General features: G+C 33.6%; 1 protein-coding gene across 10 annotated transcripts in view; it reads left to right on the top strand.

The window, feature by feature from the left end:
- RAP1GDS1 (Rap1 GTPase-GDP dissociation stimulator 1) overlaps positions 1 to 26,370 on the top strand; it is a 149,871-nt gene that overhangs the window by 92,446 nt on the left and 31,055 nt on the right. For 6 of the 10 annotated variants that reach the window (XM_082729106.1, XM_082729104.1, XM_082729111.1 and 3 more), the window contains exons 5-6: positions 3,881 to 4,027; positions 17,928 to 18,056. In XM_082729106.1, the coding sequence (XP_082585232.1) occupies positions 3,881 to 4,027; positions 17,928 to 18,056 (276 nt within the window). The remainder of the gene's footprint in view (positions 1 to 3,880; positions 4,028 to 17,927; positions 18,057 to 26,370) is intronic. The other 4 variants (XM_082729108.1, XM_082729110.1, XM_082729109.1 and 1 more) reach the window with 1 other exon arrangement.

The following is a 26,370-nucleotide window of genomic DNA, read 5'->3' as shown; positions in this document are numbered from 1 at the left end:
AAGTAATAAAGGAGGGGAAGCAATGAACTCACATGCTGCTTCAGGGAGTGGACACTGGCTTTGGCAACCTGTTTGTCATTATGGAGAAAGTGGAGGTTATGCAAATTCAGTGAACCAAAAGTACCATCTGTGTATTATAAAGAATAGCCCAAACCTAGGAACAACCCAAGTAACACTCATTAGAAGAATAGGCCAGTAATTGAGATGGGTGCATACAATGAATATTATATATCAGGAAGCATGTAACAGAATGGATGAATTTCACAAATGTAATATTGAGTATAAGAAGGTAGGCAGAAAAGAATAAATGCAATGTGATTACATTCAAAGAAAGTTCAAAAAACAGGCAAAGCTAAACTATTCCATAACCATATTGTGGTGGTGAAGATAAAAGCACATAAGTGATTTTCATTCTCATTCTCTCTCTCTCTCTCTCTCTCATACACACACACACACACACACACACACACACACTCACATTCATCCTTTAGTTGAATGATAATTTACCAAAATCTAAGCAGAGGCCCCATTTATTCAGGAAATACTAAGCGTCTACCATGTACTAGGTATTTGTTGCCCAGAACAGAGAGGGAGCCTAGTTGGGGAAAACATACAAATAAATCTGAAATTAGAATACACTGTTACGGTTCACAGTGATTGTATTCAGTGGTTATTTTAGGTCTTTCCCTCAGCCTTACCATATACTTGTACCTGATAATGGAATATCAACTTGGTAACTTTTTTTGATAACATTTTTTTTTCTCATTTGTGAGACATAATAACCATGACATACAAGTTTTATTGCTTCCTGGTTTTGGCTACTGAGGAGTAATGGAAGTGTAGTATCTCTTTAGATTTTTAGCTCTGCTCTTACCTACTGTGAAGAAATACCATACTTGTGCTAGAAACTTCCTTCATATGACAAGTCATCATTAGAGAATGTAGCAGGGCCTAGAGAGTTGGTGGGCTGCACTTTCACCAGTGTTTGCATAACTCACAATTATGGGAAATTAAAATATATTTCTGGAAGTAACAGTGCAGGATGCTTCACAAGTTAGGAGTTATTTATTATGAGAAGAGTTACAGTCAGCCTGCATTTCAGAAATAAAGTTTAGGATAAAGGAGCTTTTGTAAATTATTTTTAAGTGAACAGTAATAGTACTTATTTTAATATTGTAACATAAAACTACAGAGCTGCCTTTATTGTGGGAGAACAATTTATATGGACTTGTGCAATGACAGATGATCTAGTATGTATTGTAAATGATTCATAAGATACCTGTAAAGACATTCTTTCACTGGTTTTGGTAGAGTAATAGAACACAACATTGTCATTTATTCTTTTGCATACTCTAATTCTTTAAAATATGTTGATAAATTATCTTTAACCGTATTTCCCTGGATGACTTGTCAAAGGTGATGTGAGGGGGGTGGGGAAGGAATTGCATAAACATTCCTATAGTGGTGGTGAATACCTTTTTAGCTTAGATTATCTATTATTATGTGTGCTTTATTTTTCTTCTCAGATTTGGTATAATGTAATTTCTAATACAGAGATTAAGTTTATGTTCTGTAACCCTCTGATGATAATACATGAGTGAAAAGCTATGTTGTAAATAATCGAAACAGAGCAGGGATGGAGGAGGGAACTGAAGAAGGAAGGAAAGGAAAAGAAGAAAAACACTGTGGCTCTCAGACATAAATATGTGGTTTGCCTTCCAATTGCAGTTATATTCTTTTTTACTGCATTATTAAATTTGATGAACAGATTTGTTGGATAAATTTGTATTGAAATTTATTGCATTAGTGAATATTTTGAATATTGAATAGTTAACTTTATTTTTTTAAGTTTTATTCATTTATTAGAAAGAAAAAGAATGAGAACATGAGTTGCAGGGAGGGCTGAGGGAGAAGCAGACTCTCCATTGAGCAGGGAGCCTGAGGCAGGGGCTCTATTCTAGGATGCTGATATCATGACCTGAGCCAAAGGCAGACATTTAACTGACTGAGCCACCCAGGCACCCCAGATGGTTAACTGGTGTTAGGAAGCCAGCTTTGCTTTTAAAATTCACTACAAATAGGCTCCACAAAGTTTCTAAGTCTTAGTTTGCTAGGATATGAATTTAAGGCTTAGTTTAGCAGTTCTCTTAAGATTTCTAAGTCCTAAGCCTGTGTGATTTATATTTTGAAAGCCCATATTTAATCAGCAGTCTGAATCAAAGACTATTTAAGCTTCACATTTTAGGCATGGCATGTATTGTATATTTATATTATTTAAGGTCTGAACATTTAGATTTATAATCATAATGTTCACTTTTCTCTGACATCATACCCATACAAATTGCCCAACAATTGAGATAATTTACATTCATGTTATTGGACAGTGAAACTTTGGATGTTAAATTTCAAAATGGGATATGACCAGTGTTCTTGACTGGCTTATCTGACTAGTTACTTTAACAGTTCTGTGATCTCATTAGCTGGCGAGCATAGGTTCCCATTCTGCAACTGTATAACAACACAACAATGCTAAATGGACAAAAATATGTTATTTCATTTTAGTATGGATTTCCTGAAAAATTTTCAAAGTTATCAAGCAAATATTTACGAGGCCATGCTATGTAAGGGTGTGTGTATGTGTGTGTGTATACCATAAGAACTGATATATATTGTTTCATTGTCTAATATGATTCAGGAACAATTATAAAGATATGACCGTAGTTTCAGTTTTCTTATTAGAAAAATGAAAATCTTTCATTTACTTAGCGGTTATAATACCCTTGTGAGCCATTTCTTTTACTGACCTTTTGTACTATGCTTCTGTAGCTGCCTTGCTCAATATGGTGACCACAAGCCAGATTTGGCTATTAAACAATTGTGAATTATAGCTAGTCTGAATTAAAATGTGACTGTAAGTGTAAAGCACACTCAGATTTCAAAGATTTATCACAAAAAAGACAGTTTAAAATATTGATTGCATGTTGGGATCATGTTTTATTGGACTTAATAAAATAGATTGTTAAATTTTTTACATGTTTTTGGTTTTTTTTTCATATGGCTACTAGTAAATTTAAATCACATATGTGGCTCATATGGCTGTCACATATCTTTTATATGAGGAAAGTCAGGTTTAAAAAGACAGATACTTTCTTTCATCTCTTTCCATTCCTACATTAAGGGGTTAGAAAGTTTTCTAAAGCTCTTTATATATTCCAATCATTAAATGACATCTGTTCTATATAATATTTATGTATACATAACAGAAGGTATATCTGGCCATCATTTTGACCACTGGTTGTAATGTTGAAGTACACTAGTATGTTCTAGAATGGAGGAAATAAGGAAAAATGAAACACAAAATAGCAAAAATTGAGAAAGGAGCATTTGTGGACTATAGTGATGCCATTAAAAGGATGCTTACTGTGATATAGAATTATTATGTGGGTTAGATGGTTTTCTTTGATAACAACTAACTTCGAAAAACACTGATAGATGGTTTCCAAGCTCAGGAAAAAAAAAATTCTATAAAATATTAGTTCCTGGTTTTTTTCTCTTACACAATTTTAATTTGTGAAAGAGCAGGTGAAAATTTTCACATGTGATAGTCATACATTCTTAGGATACAGAGTTCTTTAAGCTCCTATGTGATGTCAGTGAGAATAAACTTTTTTCTCTGAAAAAGTGATTGTCTCTTGTCCCCATCCCACCCCCATTTCCATGTTTACTTGTTTTGTTTTTCCAAAAAGACATTTAATGCCCAGCCTAGGTTTATTTTCTACTTACTCACTAAATAAGAAATAACATTGTTATGTTTTATATTTGAAATTGTAAGGTACATTTCTTTTTTCTTTTATTTTTAATTTAACTCTTTGTTTTACAGATGAGGGCAGAAGTGCAGTTGACCAAGCAGGTGGTGCACAGATTGTAATTGACCATTTAAGGTCACTGTGCAGTATAACAGATCCCGCCAATGAGAAGCTCTTGACTGTCTTTTGTGGCATGCTGATGAACTATAGCAATGAGAATGGTAAACAAAATTGAAAACTTGCTTTATCTCTGGGGGAAGATTAAAAATAATCATTACTATAGCACAGACCAAAAATATTCAGAAAAATTATGAGCAAAGAATTCATAAGTGACAAGTAAAATTAATAATTAGCCAACATTAAATCACAGTGTTTCAAAAATATAGAACGTTCTAATTTATTAACTGGGACACGTTTTTGAAGGGTTACCCATGTTAATACCCAAAACGAAAACAACATAATGGTATGCTATAATATTTTTCACACACATTTTCGAAATAAGCAGTATTAAAATAGTTTCATGTTTATTACTTTATATTAATACCAGGAGTAGCTTTAAAACACAGATACTATATTAGTAAAATTATTTTATCTAGATACTAGATCTACTTGTCAGAATAGAAAACAATCTTTTAATAAAATCTGGCATTAGAAAAATAAAGAGTAATTGTGGTTTCTGATTTTAGAAATTTAATAGAAGTTTCTTTTCTCTGTAAAACATTCTTAGAACTTGGCAACAAATGACATGTCAAAATTTTCAGATAACCTATATGGTTGTTAATTAAGTGAACATAAAAATGGTGATATGAAAGCTTTGCTATACTTTTAAATGTCACAAAAATTGTATCATCTTGTATGAATTACAGCATGTATTGAACACTCAAAAACTCTGATAGATTTCTGGGCTATAACACTCTTCAGATCTTTTTGTGGTTTGTTTTATAATGGCATCTTAAGCTTTAGTCTTTGACAGAGACCTATTTTACTTGCATATTGAACATGTAATATTATTCTTCATTTTCATGTGTTCTAGAAACCCAGGAAACTTTAGGCATATTTTTCATTTTTCACTTTTGGTAGTCATGAGTCCAAAGAAATATTCTCAATAATTAAAAAAAAAAAAAAAGATAAACATTGATGATGAATGGCTACTGACATTTGTCCTTGGTGTTAGTGACAAGCACAAACAGTGGGGACTGTAGCCCTTGTCCCATTGAACAGGGAGAGCCCCTACCCTCCTCTAGTCTATAGTTTCTGTATGGCAATTTGGCCAGCTACTTCCATATCTTTTCATTTGAAGATGGGGGTGTGGGGGGAGCTGCAAATGTAGCTTTTCATGTGATGTCTGATTTTTAAATGTTGGATTACATGCACTTTTTTAGCATGGTACAAGCTAAACTTAGAATGTGTTCTCAGGTCATATCCTGTACAAAGGATACCTGTTTTTACACCTCTGAATTAAAATTTCCAATAATAGTAATAAATGGTTTTTAATTGACAAATGGCTAGCCATTTAAACTCAAGATAGTAACAAATTGTAGCCTTTATAGGGCCAGCTACCACTTTTTTTCTCCCCCGTAGTGGACTCACTTTTGAAGAAAAAATGTACAGGAGAAACAGAATGAGTCTGCATGATCCATAAAATGAATAGCTGGTTCCTAAATAATTGAAATTTGACCATTATGCACACATATCTGAATTGCATGAAGCAATCATTGGCCAGTTGCTTATGGTACTTTAGCTTCATTTGGGACGTCTTGGACACCCATCTTCATTGGGTATTCATCTTGGACACCTGTAAAAGTGGGACAAGATGCTAAGTAGAAGAATGGTTTAGAAAGATAAATGACAGAAACTAGCCATGAAGTTATTAGAGCAGCTTTGGATATAAAAGGATTAGTCTTGTTATGGATTTACACTCGTTGTTTAGTTCAAAGATCTGCATAAAAGCATATCAAATGGCCAAATGGTCTTTAAAAATATCCCTCATTCTAATCCAAAGGAAACTGATTTCCTTTTGAGTCCCTACAGTAGGATATCACAATGTGTAGACATATGTGTATTGAGAAGGAAATGATTAACAACATGCAGAGTCCACAATTGAAATGTATAATGTATTTGTTTTGTTAAGGGTAGGCTTTTTTCCTGGCAAGTATTCCCAAAAATAACTTAAATATTTTGGAAACCCTGATTAACTTTCTCAGAACATTATCAGAGCAGAGATGTTTTTGTTCCATTATTGTAAACCTGTGATTTGAGTGAAGCTTTCAAAAGTTATTAGATAAAATAGAAGTCAAGTTATCTTTAGTTTTTTAAACAAGTGCCAAACATGTAACTGTCTTCTTTCCTCTGCTTGCATTTACATTTGTCTGTCATGGGGATCACAGTTTGTGAAGTGCTTCTTTTTCTCCCTAATACTCTTAAACTTAAATTATATTCTTTTCATTTTGCTTAATTATTGTATCTTTGTTGTTCTGTTGATTACTCTCTTCTTTAAAATGTGTGTTTAAAGATCTGCCTACTTAAATATTATGTCGTTGTGGCTAACTTTAGATCATTTGATACTGACTGTGTACCCCTAGATGAGTCACTGAGGAAAAAAAATAGAGCTTTTTGAAATTCATGGGGCAGTTTTTATTAGCATGGAAAAATGAAGTTCCTTTTTTTAAAAAAATTTTTAATTTTTTATAAACATATAATATATTTTTATCCTCAGGGGTTCCGGTCTGTGAATCGCCAGGTTTACACACTTCACAGCACTCACCATAGCACATACCCTCCCCAATGTCCATAACCCCACCCCCCCTCTCCCAACCTCCCTCCCCCCAGCAACCCTCAGTTTGTTTTGTGAGATTAAGAGTCACTTATGGTTTGTCTCCCTCCCAATCCCATCTTGTGAAGTTCCTTTTTATGTGTATTTACTATTGCATTTCAGTACATAAGCCTCTGCTGGTAACTGAGTAGAGAAGTTGAGTGATAAATTATTACTCTACCAGAAAAGTTAACGGTGTCCTTAGCCCCAAGAGCTTAAGCCTTGTTCATAGGGAGTTATTCCTTTAGCTTCACAGATTAATTTTTTTTAATGTAAAGATGAGAGAGTGCTGAAAATGGTCACAAAGATCTACCAACATAGTTTTTTTGATGATATTTTTAAATTGTATATTAATCCTAAAAGTAAATTGACACCAAACTGATACTTAAGATATCTTGATTCCTGTCCATCTGGTGGACAACTGTGAGCATATTCAATTTTTAAATCCATTAAGTAGAGAATAAAAAAAATTCCTAACCACATGTAAGACAGATAAATTATAAAAATATGTATGTGGTAAAGGTGTTTTTGTACCCTTTGATGAAACTGTATAAAACTCCAGGTTCATGAGTTTTAAAATCTTGAACCAGCTCAGGACAATACGCTGTTAAGCTATGAGCTGAATATATGCTTTTGTTTCCCCATTTGTGAAGCAATTAGAAATTTTTATACCCAAACTCGTAAGTGTAGAATATCTGAATAGAAAAAGTTATAATTGCTTAGCCAGAAAAGTTGTATCCATAATATTATATAAATAAAATCATGTTTAAATAGAATAAGAAAAACTTTTTTTTTTTTCAGTAAAAATCATTTAAAATTTATCCATTTGGGGAAAATCATACCTATTTTTCACATGGCAGAAAAGCACTCTTCAATTCTGTGGCTCTCCAAAATAGTCTCAGTGTTTGACAGTTCTGGTTAGAGCAAAACATGTTGACAGTTTGATAGTCAGTTTGAGGAAATATGCAGAACTTCCTATATTTTCTTCATCTTTTTATTACTTATCCTATAAACAAGAAACTCAATCCTATTATTATAGGTATTTTTATCTCATTAGTTTCTTGGGTATCTTTTTTTCTACCTTTGGTTACCCAATGCCAAAATATTGCAGCAAAGACTAAAACTTCTGTTCAGATTTATTTTCAAACATAACACCGTTTTAGCTTATAGTAGAAGTTTGGCAAATATTCATTGACTTCTGGATATTTAGTATTGTCTAAAAATTTTTTATTAACAAAATCAGTACTTGGAAGAAAAATGGGTTTTTGGAATATATTTTATTAATTTAGAAGCATTATAAATTTGCCCACTATGTTATTTGGTATTCCCTATTCATGTTCATTGTAGTAGCAAAAAGTAGCATTGAAAATATCCTGATGGTGGTGAAAAATTTACTGTAGGTGATCCACAAACTTAAAAAAAAAAATCTGTGCATGTATACTTGAAAATTGATCGCAGTTTGAATGGAAGCAAACCAGTAATCAAAAGCAAAGCACCAGAGTTATTTAATACCTTGTTCAGGAATCTGTTGATGGTCACCATTTTTGTTATCTTACCTATAATATGTAATAACCATGGTGACCGTGATTAATCATTAAATATCTCTTGGAAAACTCTGTAATTGAGAATTTAATTTTTTTCCTGAATATACCTATGCTAGAGACATAAAATATAGGGAAAAGTCTGTTATAATTCTTTTTCTCTTATTTTTCAAAGTCTGACTTTTTATTTTATTATATTTTGTAATCACCATGCAGTACATCGTTAATTTTTGATGTAATGTTCCATGATTCATTGTTTGCGTATAACACAGTTTTCCTTGCAGTCCATGCCCTCCTTAATACCCATCACAGGGGCCTACCAATCTCTTCACCCCCTCCCCTATAAAACCCTCAGTTTGTTTCTTGTAGTCCACAGTCTCCCATGGTTCCTCTCCCCCTCTGATTTCTCCCTTTCATTTTACCCTTCCTTCTCCTAATGTCCTCCATGCTAGTCCTTATGTTCCTCAAATGAGTGAAACCATATGATAATTGTCTTTTTCTGCTTGACTTATTTCACCTAGCATATAATTCTTAAAATTATTGAGGGTAAGCACTAAAGCAAGGACTAAAGTTACTTGTACATAAGCTGTGCCATAAGACAGAAACAGAAGAAATAAATGTGCCATCAAGGAAGGAAAAATTAGTTTCCTTCTCAAATGATTAACATAATATACACAGTTCATGACTGGCTTCTTTATATAAGCTGTATTGTATATATGTGAAATATGTATATATATGATAGCAGTTTAAAAAATATGTATATTGGATATTTGGATTTCAGTTTGAGGATATATATGTGTATACATGTGATCTATATTTAATTGTATATGTATATATGCTTTTTCAAATAGAGCTGATTTTTCTCTAATATCTTAATAGTTCCCTGTTACCGAAAAACTAATTTCTCGCGGCTCCTAAAATCTCTCTGGGATACTCTAATAATAATTCTCACATTTATTTGCTGTACAGACTCATGATAAGTGAACTGTGTTTGAAGGGAGGCGCTCTTTGTGTTCTAGGAAATCGAGCACAAATGCATGGGTAGATTACTGGAGTGTAACAATTGAATTTAAGTATTCAGTCCTGTATATAAATTCATTTGTTTAAAATAGGCCTGTAAAGTATTTTCTCTCTAACATAAAGGTTACTTTATATGTAATTAATGTAATTAACTGTAACTACATTACAATTAATGTAATTATATCTGCTACCTTCATTTCAACCAATAGCAACAATTTCACAATTTTAATCTTAGTATTAATCATTTTCCTGGTAACTTCAGTCTAGTAACTGGCTTAGTTTTACTTCATACTTAAAATAGGAAGAATGGAAGTTAATAAGGAATAATCCTGATTAAAAACTAAAAAGCACTTTGGCCTGAGCTACTCGTTTATTTTTAAGTTTATTACAGGTGAGAAAGAATAATTCCTAGATATTAGATGTTTAGAAAATGATTTGATTTGCGTAAGTGAGGAACTGTTTCCATAGTTTATTTACTATGGGTACAAGCTAATTAATAATTATACATAATTCCTAAATACTAAAAAATTTTTACCTAACTTTAAGGTAAAAAAAAATCAAAATACAAAATTTTATCTTTGTAACTTATTGTCTTTTCCCCATATTAATTTGCCAGTATACCATTTCAGTGTATTTTCTGTTTATTCCCCACCCCCTTGTTTATAAAGGCCAGGGAGATGTGCTTTTAAGTTTGCATCTTTTGAAGTCCAGTATGTCAAATTAAAATACTCTGTGTTAAACAGATTGTACTATAAGACTTTTATGGTCATTTAGGCTTTAAAAAAATAGATGGTATAATTCTTTATTTACCATTTTCTCTTTGTAAAAAATTTCTGAATTTTTACTGTTTGTCTAACAGAGCATTCTTACTCAGCCAGGTTGAGCTCAAGAAGTTCTGCTACAGGGGCGCCTGGGTTGCTCAGTGGGTTAAGCCTCTGCCTTCGGCTCAGGTCATGATCTCAGGGTCCTGGGATCGAGTCCCGCATCAGGCTCTCTGCTCAGCAGGGAGCTTGCTTCCCTTCCTCTCTCTCTGCCTGCCTCTCTGCTTACTTGTGATCTCTCTCTGTCAAATGAATAAATTAAAAAAAAAAAAAGTTCTGCTACAAATATCATTTTAAAGAAATTGTTTTACTGAAAGACAGAACAGTTAGTTGTTCTTGTGCCTCCTGCTAATTCAGTCTATTAAATTTGACCTATTGGATTAGCTTAGATTTTCATCATAGTCCTTCTAAAAAATTACTATAATAATGCTCTTACTTAATGGATAAGCTAAGAATTTGTTTTTTAGTAGAAGTATACAAAACGCACATTCAGTTTAATTCCACATGGTCAAGTAGTGGCATTAATGTTTAGCTTTGACCATTATAGAATGAACTTCTGAATGTAAGATCTGAAATTTTATCACAAAAAATGAAATTATTGTTACAGTTTTTTCATTAATGATTTAAGATTTGGCTTTATATTACAGAAATACTACTTAGCAATTTTAGCTTCCTAGATTTTCTTATAATCATAATGGTGCATTTAGCATTGTGATACTAAATAGATACCAAATTATAACTAAAGGCAGTAGTGTAACAGATATGTTTGGGGTTCCTCATTCACTAACGTGTTTTTCTTTATTTGATTTATGTCTGGATTGAAGATATTTAATCATAGATGTTATTGAAGATTATTTTCGAGATTTGCCTCATAGTGAAAATTTGAATTGGCAGGGTTGGCTTTCTAACTTTAATTCATCATCACAAGATATAAAGAATTTTCAATTTGCACTTCTTTTTAAAAGATTCATGGCCTGAACAAAATTAAGTAACTAAAAATTAAAAACAGCTCCTAACATTTATTTTATGTTGTAAATTCTAAAGATAGTAGGAAATCTGACCTCGGTTATTCTGCCTTGATTTAATTTTTTTACATTTGCATAGTTCACCATTATTAGTTATTGCCACATTTTAAATACTGCAATATAAATATATATTTATATTTCAACTAAATGACAGAATTTCAGCATATGAAGCACATAGGGAGATTTTCTCTATATATGGAATGCTTACCTGTATTTAAAAATGAATATTTAGGGGCACCTAGGTGGCTCAGTTGGTTAAGCTGCTGCCTTGGGCTCAGGTCATAATCCCACGGTCTTGGGATCAAGCCCCACATCAGGCTCCCTGCTCAGAGGAGAGCCTGCTTCTCCCTCTTATGCTATTGCTTTGCCTACTTGTGCTTTCTCTCTGTCTCTGTGTCAAATAAATAAAATCTTTTTTAAAAATAAAAAATAAAAATGAATATTTAGGTAGTAACAGTAAAAGTGAAAGACTAGGCCTTGTTTTATACTGTTTTTATACTGTTTCTATATTGAAACATGATGGTATCAAGCCCATGATTGTTGACTGTGTATATGTTTGTAGGAAATACCACTGAAGTAAGTATTCAGATGTTTGGCCTTCCAGGAGCTAAGGCTAAAGCCAGAGGCAAATAATGGATTTGGGCCACGTATCAGTCCATTTTCAATGTGGACTGCTTAAAATAGCCATTCAGAGAGAAACTCAAGGCAGAGAAGTATCATACATAAAATCACTCATATAGAAATTAGTAATACTGCTTTCTAACTACAAGTAAAATCCAGTTAAGACAAAATTGCCTGTATTTTGTTAAATGAAAAATTTTTAAGTAAATACTGCTTGAAAAATGGGGATTGGCCAGAAATCTCTTGGTTATGTAGATGTATCTTTTAACATAGCTGTGTATTGTGAAGAACATCTGTTTAATATTAAAGTGTAAAAACTTAATAATAGTAATGCTTCAGTGTAACTAGTAATATTTGGGGTATTTTTTAGCCAGTAAATCCTTCTGTAAAACAAATAATTCTTGTTTTTAAACATAATCTGTTTGTAAGATATACATGTGGCGGTATAAATTAACCTGGCAATTAGCTTAATTTGCTATACAAAACTATAGACTTAAGTTTACACCTCCTATGGATATGGCCTTCCTTTTGGCAATGCCATTTGAGAGCAGAGACAGATATATTTCTCCCACTAAGAGCTGCTTAAGCAACAGCTGGCAGTAGTTCTCTTAAAAGAAAACAAAAAAGTTTTGATCTTTAAAAGACAGTCTTTCTGAGATGAAAGTATAGAGTTTCCTTTAATCGTAGTAGACTTATCTGTAGAAATTTCCTTGGTACCAGTACGCATTAGACAAGAGTTGATCTGTAGTAGTAATTTAACCTGAAGGGAGTCCAAGTGGGGGAGAAATTATCTACTATGTTAAGACATAATCACTCTACGTGTCATTGGATTGAGAACAGTATATGTGTAGGTCACTTAAGAATAATAAAAAGCACTTTTCCTTTCTCTTGTGATTTTGCTTTGGGGTTTTGTTTTTACTATTATTTTATGTCATACTCACTTGTTTTTTCATTATTTCTAAAACATACAAAAGGGAGATTTTGCTCTTATAGAGTCTTATTTTCAGAATCTAGGAAAAAAGTTTGAATTCTTTTCTATTTTTTATTTAACTGTTAGAAAACAATTGGGTAGATGTATTGTTTTAAACCTCTAGTATTCTCAGTGCTAATGAATTTTGATTTTATTTTTTCACTGAAATACTATTTGTCATTGAAATGTATAACCTGGGGCTAAAACTATAGGGATAACCTGGGTATAGAACATATAATGCATATTTTGATTTGAAGAGGGCTTTTAAAATAATTGTAAACATTTTTCCTTTTATATGCTCATTACTAGGTTTAGAATAAAAGTTCTCCACTTTCCTCCGTTTTTCTCCATCAGCCAACAAAAAGATATTAAGTAATAAGTAATTGAAAACTGTACCTGCATATGTAGATGTGCAAAGTTTTTAACGTCAAATCATCCTCTTGATAGCTGTAAAGTCAGCTTACTTTTCATTATTTCCCTACAACTTGTCTGAACTTAACATTTCTATTCACTGTTTTATGTCATTTTAAATTTTTGTATTCTTTTTTGGAAATATATATATCATTAGTCAGGGGCAGTTTTCTTCAGTTTTTGTTATGCCCAAATGGTTTTTATCTAATTTGTATTATAAGTCAACAAGATTTATATTTTCCTGTGTTTATTGTGTCAGCTGTGTATAATTTACTTGATTATAGATTTTTTTATGCAAACCTGTAAATAGTAATATTGTACTTCTTTACTATGAATAGTATACTATATATACATACTGATCTAGAAACTATGTATTTTGAATTGTATATGTTTTATTTTGACAAAGTTTCATCATTAAGTGCTAATTAACTGATAAGCTTAATAATCTTACTGTCTGTAAGTGCCTTTTCTTATGAATAAGGTAAACATGTGTTGCAGTCTTCTTATGGAACTTATTCTTTATAATACGGATCAACATAACTTCAGTTGAGTTACTGGGATTCTTTTCTGGACCTATAATCTATCTATACCAATGTTTTAAACATTAAACTTAAAACTCAGGGGGAAAAAGGTTCTTCAACTTAAGATCTTCTCTCCAGATCTCCATTCTTTGGAGTTTCCATGAGTGTGACCTGAAGAACTTGGAACCATTGAAATTCAAATGTAGGTAGGTAAGTGTTCACACCAGCGCATGCGTTGATTGCCTTATATCTCTTTGTATATGCATCTGTATTGCACCCCCTCAGTGCCTTTCTTCCTCTTCCTCCCCATAGATCATGTAGGGCCCGTGTCATCTTGATATTTTGTAATTCTGTATTTTGGTCAGTATTTGTCTGTGATGTGTGTCAGGAGCAATCTTTAAAAGTCTTCAGACATTTATGACATTGTGCTGTCTAAAGACTGTCTTTCACACATAAGTGTTTGCTATGTACAAGCCTGGGTTGCATTTTGTGAATTGTGTTTGTTGAGTTCTGATAAACTTTCCCCTGGAGTTGCTGGTTGGTATTCATTGAAGGATGCAAAAATTCTCAGTCCTGCTCTGTTACACTTTTTCAATTCTAGAGAATGTGAACTATTTCTGGTTCTAAGAATGTCTTCCAGTTAGTTTTTTATTCAAAAGTCATACTCCTGATACCATTCATAATATCATGAGAGTGTCACCTATCATCCTTTGAAGTCCATTCACAAGCTTTCTTTGGGCAATGAGAAAAGGTGATTAAACTTAATCATTTGCTTCCAGCAATAAGAATTCATACCAGTTTATTTCACACAAACCGGACCCCTACTTAACCCCACGCCTCCAAAAAAAAAAAAAAAAAAAAACCCCACAAAAACAAACTGTGGATACCATACTAAATTGTAACTGAAATAGGCAAACAGACCCAACCATGGAGTATTCTCTAGGCTTAAGTAGTGTTTCTACTCAAATAAGCAAACTAAGATGTTCAAGTTCTTAATGTAATTTTGCTCGTAATATCTGAACACCAAAATCTGGGGTTCCTACCATGCTTTTAATTTTTATTTCTTTTCCTGTTATTTCATCTGCCAAGCACATCACTGAATTTCAGAATCTTTATTCCATGTTCTGTTTTGTTTCATTTTCCATCTACTGTAAAAGCTAGGTAATCCTTTGGCAGTGGTTCTTAAACTTTTGGTCTCAGGACTCTTTAGACACTTAAAAATTCTTGAAGACCCTATAAAATTTTTGTTTATAAATACGGGCTATACCTATCAATATTTACCATGCTAGAAATTAAAATGGAGACAATTTTAAAAATTACTTAATACTGCATTTAAAAATAATAACTGGCATTGCCACGTGTTTTTGTGAAAAATAACTTTTCAAAATTAAAAATACAGCTGGGGCGCCTGACTGGCTCTATCTGTAGAGCATGTGACTCTTGATCTCAGGGTTATGAGTTCAAGCCCCATGCTGGATATGGAGCCTACTTGAGAAAAAAATAATAGCAAAAGTAAAAAAATTGCTGAGAAGAACAGCATTATTTTATTGCGAATATGTGGTGGGGAAGAACATGATGACCACCAACAGAATTCGGTGCCACTGACTAGGTTCATAATAAAGCCCCAGCAGTTTCACCCACCACTGTTTCTGTACCATTGTGCGAATATCAATACAGTGAAAAAGGCATAGATAATCTTGGTATTTTTATGAAAGTAGTTTTGATTTTGTGATCCTCTGAAAGGGTTTTGGGGACCCCATTTTGAGAACCATGTTCTAGGATGCCTGCTTATCTTGAAATGAAAATTTGTATCAGTCTGTTTAAGTAAAGTTTTTTCCTCATCTGGGCCTTCATTATCCAGGAGAATGACTTGCCTACAATTGGTATGAACAGATTTTAGAGTTATTTGAGTGTAATTTTTGTTTTAGTTAGCCTCACAGGAGTGGATATAAAAGAAAGCACCCAAGTAGTCAAAAATGAGTATGCCCATTGGATGACTATATAATTTTTCTCTTTACTTGTGTGTGGTATGTGTGTTGTATGTGAGTATACAATTAATTTGGCTCCTGGGTAGCTTTAAAACACATTTTGCCAAAGCAAAGTGATTTTCATAAATTAGGGTGATTCACACCTACTGACTGCCATTGGGCTATGCTTCTTTTTCTCCTGATCTACCACAATTTCAAATATTACTGCTTCAATTTGTATGCCAAAGATTTTATGAAACTATGCAACATTTCCTCTGTTTTTTGTCCCTCATTTCCCTGGAACCAAAATTCGTAATACCTTAAAAGCAGTCCAGTAAAGTGGTAGAGATGCCAAGTTAGGAGAATATGAAGAACATCATCCTCTAAGTGGTATTATTCTCCTGTTGAGTTATCCCCTTCATAAAATTTGTTAGTTCTCTGATGTCCCTGGACTGTTGGATGTTTATACTTGGTACCAACAGTACTGAGGGGGTGTGTGATGCTTACATATATGCAGACATATAGTGGAGTTTGACTCAACACTCAATGCATGCGCTAGTGCTCACGCTTACATACCTGAAACTTAATGATTCAGCAGTTCTGCAGTATTTGAAGAGGTAGTCAAAATGAGTAAATAAATAAATGAAAGTTAAAAATACTGCTAAAGAACAAAGATCTGCAAAGGTGATCCAATACTAAAGAACTTCACTGGTAAGTAATCGAAGTAATTTCTGACTTGGAAAGCTTATTGGTGCATGATCATTATGAATACTGTAACCATAATACAAGTATTCTGCTGGTAAAACACATAATAAATACTATACCTTATAACCTAAGTAATTTGCTTATAAGATAATACAGATATTGTGAATCATCACTTGCTGAATTGTATAGTAAGAAGAAATACGTAACATTAAAGGCATAAGAACAAATCATTTAGTTGAATATACTCTTTTATTCTTTCTCTTTTTAGATTTCATAATTCCATTGCAAAATTTGAAATTGTTTTAGACTATTTGAACTCTAAATGTAAACTTCCCTTTTGCCCAGGACTGTTTTCTTGTTTTGGTAATAGGCCCTCCACAATTGAACCAGATAGTATGCGTAATTACCCACTCATCAGTTTTCAGGGTGATAAGCTCTGTTGGCTATCCCTTCATACTTTTCTCTAAAAGCAGGAAAAATTGACTTGAAAGACCAACAGGCATATAATCGACTGGCATGTGAGGCAACTCAACCCGCCTTCTTGTTCTTATCTGATTATCACCCAACCACCTCCTTATCAGTTGGTTAAGAACTGGAAAGAGTGACGAAGAGATTAGTAGGCAGATTGTTAAGGGATGCTTACTAAGGAAAATGTGTTTGTAATAAACAGGATTTTTATCTTTAGATTCCCAATAGGTAACTAAAAAAGAATTTGGAAAAAATTGTTAGCTTGAAAATGGCATATAATTTTTAAAAGAAACAGAATTTTGAAAGCATTCTGTATCTTTGGATGAAAATTATTAATAGTTATAGTGTTTTGCATAGGCATATGAATGTTTATATCTTTCTTAGCTTGTTGTAAGAGGTAGAACTTTTGATTTTCATTTGGCTTATTTACCTTCAGCTTTGCTACAGGTATTCTGCCATAATTTGTTCATGAAGAGCTATTGTGGAAATCCCAGGCCTGTTAAGTACTTTAAAACTAATTAGTTTTCTTAGAAAATGAAGACAAGCAGTGATGATAAAGTGTATTGATCTCATTCTCTTCACCTCAAGCCAAATTTTCCTTTCTTTACTATGATGCTTGTCACTATTATTAAAACTTCAAAAAGAAAAATATTTTAAATAACACATTTTTTCCTTATAAAACTACTTTCCTTCCTAGCAGTCATCGAAGAACATTCTGCTACAAATAAAATGATTTTTGTATATTATATATATTTTTCATTCTTTATTATAAAGCAACTTTTAAGGGATTCTAAGATTCTGTCTTCTCTTGGCCTTTGTTAACTGTTTTTTCTCTGCTTTTCGTATACTCTGCTTTCCTACAATACAGTATAATACAAATATTATTTTGTCTAACCTTTTCACATAATGATCAGTGGTAATGTTTAATTATTTATATATTTTTAAAGCTTACTCAAAAAAGGTATAAGACCCTGTTGTTTTTTTTTTTTAATTTATGTTTTGCCATATTATTTGAGTTCTGTTCTTTTCTAAATTTCTTTTAATCATTGAAAAGATTCAAAACTCAACTCTTGTGAACTAATGTTTTAAGATTTTTCAGACAGTTGTATGGATGGACTTAATCATGTTTTACTATAATTGAAAATGGTATTGATCTTGCAATAGGGAGAATAAGAGGTGCTTTCTTCTTACTAATGTCCATTTGATACATAAACACTTTTGTTTGTTTGTTTTTTACAGATTCCCTTCAAGCTCAGCTTATCAATATGGGTGTTATACCTACCTTAGTGAAATTATTGGGCATCCATTGCCAAAATGCAGCTCTTACAGAAATGTGTCTTGTTGCATTTGGCAACTTAGCGGAACTTGGTAAGTCCTAGTCATGAACCACAAATGTAATTAACTTTATTAATGTACTTATAATAAGTTTTCCTCTAGATGTTAACAACCTGGAGATCCATTTAGATTATATTATTTTTTGAAGCAATGCCAGTACTTGCTTCATTGTTTAAAAAAAAAGTAGGTCCAATTATATCTTAGATTATATTGTTTATAATTGGAGGTCCTTTGCTTCCCTCATTGTTTTATTTATCAAGGTTTGAAGTTTCCATTTGTATATTATTTAATAGAGTTGAATATTTAAAATGATTTCCACTTGACTTTAGTATTTTTACATGAGAGATGGTCTTGAAATCAAGTATTGTTTTTCCAGGACAAAAATAAGTATTGTTAATTTATTGCATTTTATATAAATTGTTTATAAGGTAAAAAGGAACCTAACAGACTAAGGGTTCTCCCACTTTTAGAAAATCCCTAAAAATGATAGAGGACTTTTTCATAATATATTTGTAGCAGCATTAGAAAAAAATATTAGAAATCCTTGAAAATCAGAAGGCAGACAGAAACAGACCAATACTGGAAACACAGCCCGGTCACAACAGAGAAGAGGACTGATGCCACCAGCATCCTTGTCTCTTTTTTCTCTGTTTTGTTTTTCTCTGTATCATTAATAGTACTCTCTTCTTTCTGACCTTCCTTCCTGTGATTCTTATAAAGTTAGAATGCCTGGTCTGAATCTACCCCACAACCATGTTCATAATAAATTTTGTATAATGGAGACAGTGAAACCAAATGATGTTTTGTCATAACTAAATATAATAGCTAAAACAAACAAATTAATTCTGTTAATTATACCCACTTTATAAATAAATAAATAAAAGCACCAGGACTCTGACCTGGTATATCAAGTTCTGACCTAAATATCAAGTTCCATACATTTGTATTACACGCTTCTGAATATGACATATTAGTATATGCTAAAGTTATTTTTAGTCAAATTTATTAATAAAAATGTTAAACAAATTTTTGTGGTTTTGCTCACAAAAGATTCAAAGGCAAAATATAGAATAAGTATAATCTATTACAGAATTGGGGACAAAAAAAGGAAGTGTACTTCTGTCTTTTTGTTTTCTTTGAGTCCTAGTTTTCTTTTTTTTGTTTTCTTTGAGTCCTAGTTTATAGGACTTCCTTTTTATTTGGCTCCAAAATCTTTTATAATGAAAATTCCTGCTTAATATATTAGGATTTAGTGTATAGAAGTGTTAGAATAAAAACTTGTATTTAATTTCACTTCTTTCTGGAAACTAAAACTACAGTAAAGGGATACTTTTATAAAGACTTAAATCCACAAGGAGAGGTGAAGAGAAAAAAGGGAGAGGAGATGACACAAAAGTATTTTAGGACCTGGGAAGAAAGACAAACAATAAATAATTTAGCAAAACTTTTGATGTATAGTTCCTAGATTAGAAAGCCAAGAAGTAACCAATTTGTTCTTTGGAATCTTCAGAAGGATCAGAATTTGGTGTTATTAAAATATCATTCCCTTTCCTTACTTTACTTCTTTTTTATTTTATTTTACCCAAAATGTGTTTATTGAGATAGTTTCCCACTCATCTGATTCAGGGTGCTTTAATGCTCCTTTGCATCTTTCTTTTTTTTAAAAAAATATTTTATTTATTTATTTGACAGACAAAGATCTCAGGTAGGTGGAGAGGTAGGCAGAGAGAGAGGAGCAAGCAGGCTCTCGAGCAGAGAGCCCAATGCAGGGCTCGATCCCAGGACCCTGGGGTCATGATCTGAGCCAAAGGCAGAGGCTTTCACCCACTGAGCTATGCAGGTGCCCCTCGCATCTTTCTTTAAAACTTACTTTTCCTGCTATAGGCTGGCAGAGGACAGTGGAGGCCCCAACCCACAAAACTACCCCTTGCACATGGCCAAAGACGTGATTTTATAGCATCCTGGGCCCTTGGCATCCATGAAGTAGGGGTTGAGGCTCTGCATAAAACATTTCTTGTGCTTCCCCTTCTCCTCTTCCAGGACAAGTGGAAGAGGTCCTTCATAAGGGGCGTGTTCTCATGGGGAGTTCACTACTACCAGAAAGCCCCTTTCCACACTTCATAGTAACTACCCCTTCCCATGTAAACAAAGGTTGTATATATTCTTTAGAAAGGCTGCAAACAGAAAACTTATAGTCTGGGGACATCAGACTAACTTGAAGTAACAGGTACCAGAGTACCATTCCAAAAATAGTTTAAGTGAAAATACTGAGAACCCCAATGTTATTATCCCATTTGTTCTGTAGAACGTCAAGATATTTATACAAAAAGGCCATTGGACTGCCCTTACAGATAATCTTGTAGTTCAGAAGACTGCTTATGCTCATAGCTCCTAATTGGTTTTTAAATCCCAATTTCTTCTTCTTTTTTTTTTAATCATGATGAATATACTCTAATCCTCCTTCCCCTATTTCCCACATCCCCCAACCCACCTCCCCTCTGGTAACCATTAGCTTGTTCTCTATAGTTAAGAGTCTGTTTCTTGGTTTGTCTCTCTTTTTTCTTTTTTTCCCTGTTCCTTGGTTTTGTTTCTTAAATTCCACATATGAGTGAGATTGTGTGGCATTTGACTTTCTCTGACTGACTGACTGCATTTAGCATAATACTCTCTAATTCCATCCATGTCATTGCAAAGACAACAAGGCAAGATTTCATTCCCTTTTATGACTGAATAATATTCTGTTGTAAATATATACCATTTGCTCTTTATCCATTCATCTATTGATAGAAACTTTCCCTAGTTTGGCTATTATAAATAAGGCTGCAGTAAACATAGGGGTGAATGTATCCTTCTGAGTTAGTGTTTCTGTGTTTTGGGGGTAAATACCCAGTAGTGTGATTCCTGAACTGTAGGGTAGTTCTGTGTTTAATTTTTTTGAGGAAGCTCCATACTGGTTTTCACAATGGCTGCACCAATTTGCATTCCCACAAATAATGCAAGAGTGTTCCCCTTTCTCTGTATCCTCACCAATACTTCTTTCTTGTGTTTTCAATTTTAGCCTTTCTGATAGGTGTAAGGCAGTATCTTATTATAGTTTTGATTTGCATTTCTTGAGCATCTTATCATGTGTCTGTTAGCCATCTGTATGTCTTTTTTGGAGAAATACGTGTTTGGGTCTTCTTCCAATTTTTAATTGGATTATTTGTCTTGAGTATTACGTTGTATCGTTCTTTTTATATTATAGATACTAACCCTTCATTGGATATTATTTCCTCCTTTGTCAAAGATCAATTGACCATATAATTGTGGGTTTATTTCTGGGTTTTCTGTTCTATTCCATTGATCTGTGTGTCTGTTTTTATGCTAGTACCATTCTGTTTTAAATATTACCGCTTTGCAATATAACTTGAAGTCTGAGATTTTGATACCTCTAGTTTTTATTTTTCAAGATTGCTTTGGCTATTCAAGGTCTTCTGTGATTCCATAAAAATTTTAAGATTGTTCTAGTTCCATGAAAAAATACTTTTGATGTTTTGATAGGGATTGCATTAAACCTGTAGGTTGCTTTGGGTAATATAGACATTTTAACAGTATTTGTTTTTCTAACCCATGAGCATGGAATGTTTTTCCATTTCTTGAATTGTCTGGAATTTCTTTCATCAGTGTTTTATAGTTTTCAGAATACGGGTCCTTCACGTCTTTAATTAAGTTTATGCCTAGATATTCTATTTTTGATAATCATAAATGGGATTATTTTCTTGATTTTACTTTCTCCTGCTTCATTATTAGCGTATAGTAATACAACAGATTTCTGTACATTGATCTTGTATTCTCCTACTTTACTGAATTCATTTATCAGTTCTAGTAGTTTTTTGGTGGAGTCTTTAGGGATTTCTGTGTATAATATAATGTCATCTGCAAATACTAAGAGTTTTATGTCTTCCTTACCAATTTGGTTGCCTTTTATTGTTTTATGCTGTCTAATCGCTGTGGCTAGGACTTCCAGTACTGTGTTGAGTAGAAAGAAGTCTCAAGAGTGGTATCCTTGACTTTTTCCTGACCTTAGGAGAAAAGCTTTCAGTTTTGCAACCATTGAGTATAGTGTTGGCTGTGGGTGTTTCATATAAGGCCTTTATTATGTTGAGATAGATTCCTTCTAGAGCTACTTTGTTGAGGGTTTTTAAAATGATTGGATGTCTTTCTTTATCAAATGCTTTTTCTGCTTCTATTAAAGTGATATGGTTTTTATCCTTTTATTAATGTGATGTATCACATTGATTGTTTTGAAAATATTGAATCACAGTTGCATCCCAGGAAAAACTCATTTGATTCTGGTGTATGAGTTTTTTAATGTATTGTTGAATTCAGTTTGTTAATATTTTGTTGATGATTTTGCATCTATATTCATGAGAAATATTAACCTGTAGTTTTCTTTTCTTGTAGTGTCTTTATCTAGTTTTGGTATCAGGGTGATTGAATTTGGAAGATTTGCTTCCTCTTGTATTTTTTTGAATAGTTTGAGAAGAGTGGATATTAACTCTTCTTTAAATGTTTGGTGGAAATCAACTGTGGAACCCTCTGATCCTGGACTTTTGTTTCTTGGAAGTTTTTTGATTGCTGATTTAATTTCATTGCTGGTACTTGGTCTGTCCAAATCATCTCTTTCTTCCTCCTTAGTTTTGTAGGTTATTTCTAGGAATTTACCCATTTGTCCTATGTTGTGCAATTTGTTAGTATTTGGGCCCTCTTTTTTTTTTTAAATGAGTCTTGCTAGAGGTTTGTCAATTCGATTGATCTTTTCAAAGAACCACCTCCTGGTTTCATCTATCAGTTTATTGTTTTTTGGTTTCTATATCATTTCCTTCTGCTCTAGTCTTTATTACTTCCTTCCTTTTGTTGAGTTTGGCTTTTGTTTGTTCTTCTTTTTCTAGCCCCTTTAGGTGTAAGGTTAGGGTTTTTGTTTGAGATTTTTTTTTTTTCTTCTTGAGGTAGGCTGTATTGCTGTAAACTTCCTTCTTAGAATCACTTTTGCTGTATCCCAACGACTTGGGACCATTGTGTTTTCATTCTCATTTTTTTTCATGTAATTTTTAATTTCTTCTTTGATTTTTGGTAGACCCATTCATTATTTACTAGGATGTTATTTAACCTCTATGTATTTGTGCTCTTTCCAGATTTCTTCTTATGATTGAATTCTAATTTCATAAGATTGTGGTCAGAAAAGATGCATGGTGGGGCATCAGGTTAAGGATCTGCCTTCAGCTCAGGTCATGATCTCAGAGTCCTGGGATCCATGTTGAGCTCCCTACTCAGCAGGGAGTCTGCTGCTCCCTCTCCTTCTGCCCCCTGCCTTCACCCCCCCCCCCCGCTCATGCTCACTCTCCCTCTCTCTTTCTCTCAAATAAATAAATAAAATCCTTTTTAAAAAAAGAGAGAGAGAGACATGCATCGTATGACCTCATTTTTTTTTTTTTTTTTTTTTTTAATTTACTGGGACTTGTTTTGTGGCCTAATATGTGATCTGTTCTGGAAAATGTTCCATGTGCACTTGAATGTAGATGCCGAAGTGTTCTGAATTTGCCTATTAAATCCAGTGTGTTATTCAAAGCCATTCCCTCCTTGTTGATTTTGTGTTTGGATGGTCTGTCCATTGATGTAAGTGAGATATTAAAGTCCCTTGCTGTTATTTTATTACCGTTGATTTGTTATGAACTGTTTTATGTATTTGAGTACTTCCATGTTGGGTGCATAAATATTTATAGTTGTTATTTCCTCTTATTAGATTGCCCCCTTTATTATATAGTATCCTTGTCTTTTGTCACAGTCTTTGTTGTAAAGTCTATTTTGTCCAATATAAGTACTGCTATTCCAGCTTTCTTTTGGAATCCATTGCATGAAAAATGTTTCACCATCCCCTCACTTTCAATCTGCAGGTGTGTTTTGGTCTGAAATGAGTCTCTTGTAAGCAGCACATGGATGGGTCTTGTTTTTTTATCCATTCCTTTACCCTATGTCCTTTCATTGGAGCATTAAGTCCATTTGCATTCAAAGTAATTATTGATAGATACGTATTTATTGCCATTTTGTTACCCTTTTGTGGTTGTTGCTTTAGATTCTCTCCAGTCCTTTCTTTTTTTCTCTTTCATAGTTTGTTGGCTTTTTTTTAGTGCTATACTTGGATTCCTTTGTTTTTGTTTTGTTTTTTTTTTTTTTTTTTCGTATGTATTATTGGTTTTTGATTTGTGGTTACCATTAGGTTTGTGTATAATGTCTTCTGTGTATAGCAGTCTATATAAGTTGATGGTTATGTAAGTTTGAGTCCATTCTTTTACTTCTCCCCCCCCCACACACAATTTTAGTATATGGTATCATACTTGAATCCTTTTGTTTTATGAATCCCTCGACTGATTTTTATAGAAATATTTTTATTGATTTTGTGCTTTTTACTTCCCATATTCTCACTTGTGGTCTTTTGTTTTTCACCCAACGAGTCTCTCTTAATATTGTTTGTAAGGCTGGATTAGTGGTCATGTACTCTTTGAGAAAATTTTTATCTCTCTATTCTGAATGATACCCTTGTTAAGAGTATCCTGGCTACAGATTTTCCCCTTACAGTACTTTGTATGTATTATGTCACTCCCTTCTGGCATATGAAGTTTCTGCTGAAAAATCCACTTGTATGTAACTATCTTCTTTTCACTTGCTGCTTTAAAATTTTTTTCCTTATACTGCCTTTTGCCATTTTTATTATTAATGTCTTGGTGTGAACTTCTTTGGGTTGAATTTTTCAGCTGATCTCTGTGCCTCTTTGATCTGGATATCTCATTTCCTTCCCCAAATGAGGGAAGTTTTCAGCTATTATTTCTTCAGAAACATTTTCTGCGCCCTTATCTCTCTTCTTTTTCTGAGTTCCCTATCATGTGGATGTTGTTGTGCTTGATGGAGTCACTAAGTTCCCTCAGACTATTCTCAGTTTGCATAATTTTCTTTCCTTTGTTCAGTTTGGTTACTGTCCATTACTCTGTCTTCTAGGCTGTTCATTTCTCTGCTTCATCTAACCTGCTATTTATTCCATCAAGTGTATTTTTAATTTCATTTATTGTGTTCTTGATCTCTGATTGGTTCTTTTTCATCTCTATATAGGTTAAAGGTCTTACTGATGTCCTCCACTCTTTTCTCCAGTCCATGGAATATCTTTATGATCATTACTTTAAATTCTCTACCAGGTGTAGTACTTATATCTGTTTTTGCTTTGTTCTCCTACTGTGGCTTAATAATGTTCCTTTGTTTCAGAGATGTTTCTCCATCTCATTTTATCTAACTTTCTGTGTCTTTTTCTGTGTGTTAGGAAAGTCAGCTACTTCTCTTGTTCTTAACAATAATAGTCTTATGAAGAAGAGGTCCTGTAGTGCCCTGCAGTGTCCCCTGTTCCCCAGGGCCTGGCATTTGAGGAACAGTCTCTTATATGTGTTGCATGTGCTATGCTGTTGAGTCTTGGCCTCTTTTTCCTTCAGTGTTTATCTGCAGGGGCTCTTGCTCTACTCTCTGCACCTAGGTGTATGGTGGTCTTCTTGTAGAACTAGAACTGCCCCTGCCAAGACCAAGGCCCCACAAAATGGGCAGGTCAGGAGATACGGTATTGGCAGGGTTTGCACTGGTCTTTTGGGGAGAAGGATGGGGGGTGGACAGCACTGGGACTGAGGTGAGCGTGACTGGGAAAGGTAGATTGCCAAAGTGTGGGGAGAAGGGAGTGCTTAATGCAACCAAGTTAGATAAGGAGTGTGGATACCAGCCTGATTCCACAGGTGGCCATTCTTTATACTGTCAGGGGAAGAGGGAAATGGTACCTGCCAGATCCTTTGTTCTTGGAGGAGTCTTCCTGTGATCCTTGTCTCTCCTAGCTGTGCTGTGAGATGAGCAAAGTATTCCTCCTCCTGTCTGTCCCCTAGCATTTTTCAAACTGCTGGTTTTATACTGTAACTACATAGTCTGTTTGCCATGCCATCTCTTTAAAGGCAGGAAGTCCACTTCCTGATGCCTTCTGGGCTTTCCCAGAGTTGAGCCCTTGATTTTTAAGACTCCAGGTTTTAAGTCCCACTGGTTTTAAGAATTTAAAAATTAGGCCCCTCTCACTCTCAGAGGTAAATATTGTAAAGATTCTTCCTCCCTGTTTATGGGCTCCTTGGTGTGAAAGTCTGTTTTCTCCCCTTCACTGCACCATTGACTCCTCCCCCCTGTAGACAGCCACAGTTTGTTTCACTCCCATACCACCTTCCTACCTTCTTTGATGTGAGTTCTTCCCTGCCTTTAGTTGTAGAGTTTGTTCTGCCAGTCTTCAGGTCATTTC

Source organism: Mustela nivalis (genome assembly GCF_964662115.1).
Source record: "Mustela nivalis genome assembly, chromosome: 4".
In the NCBI taxonomy this organism is placed as follows: Eukaryota; Metazoa; Chordata; class Mammalia; order Carnivora; family Mustelidae; genus Mustela; species Mustela nivalis.
Note: the sequence above shows the minus strand (reverse complement) of the source record. Positions and strands in the feature narration are given on the sequence as shown.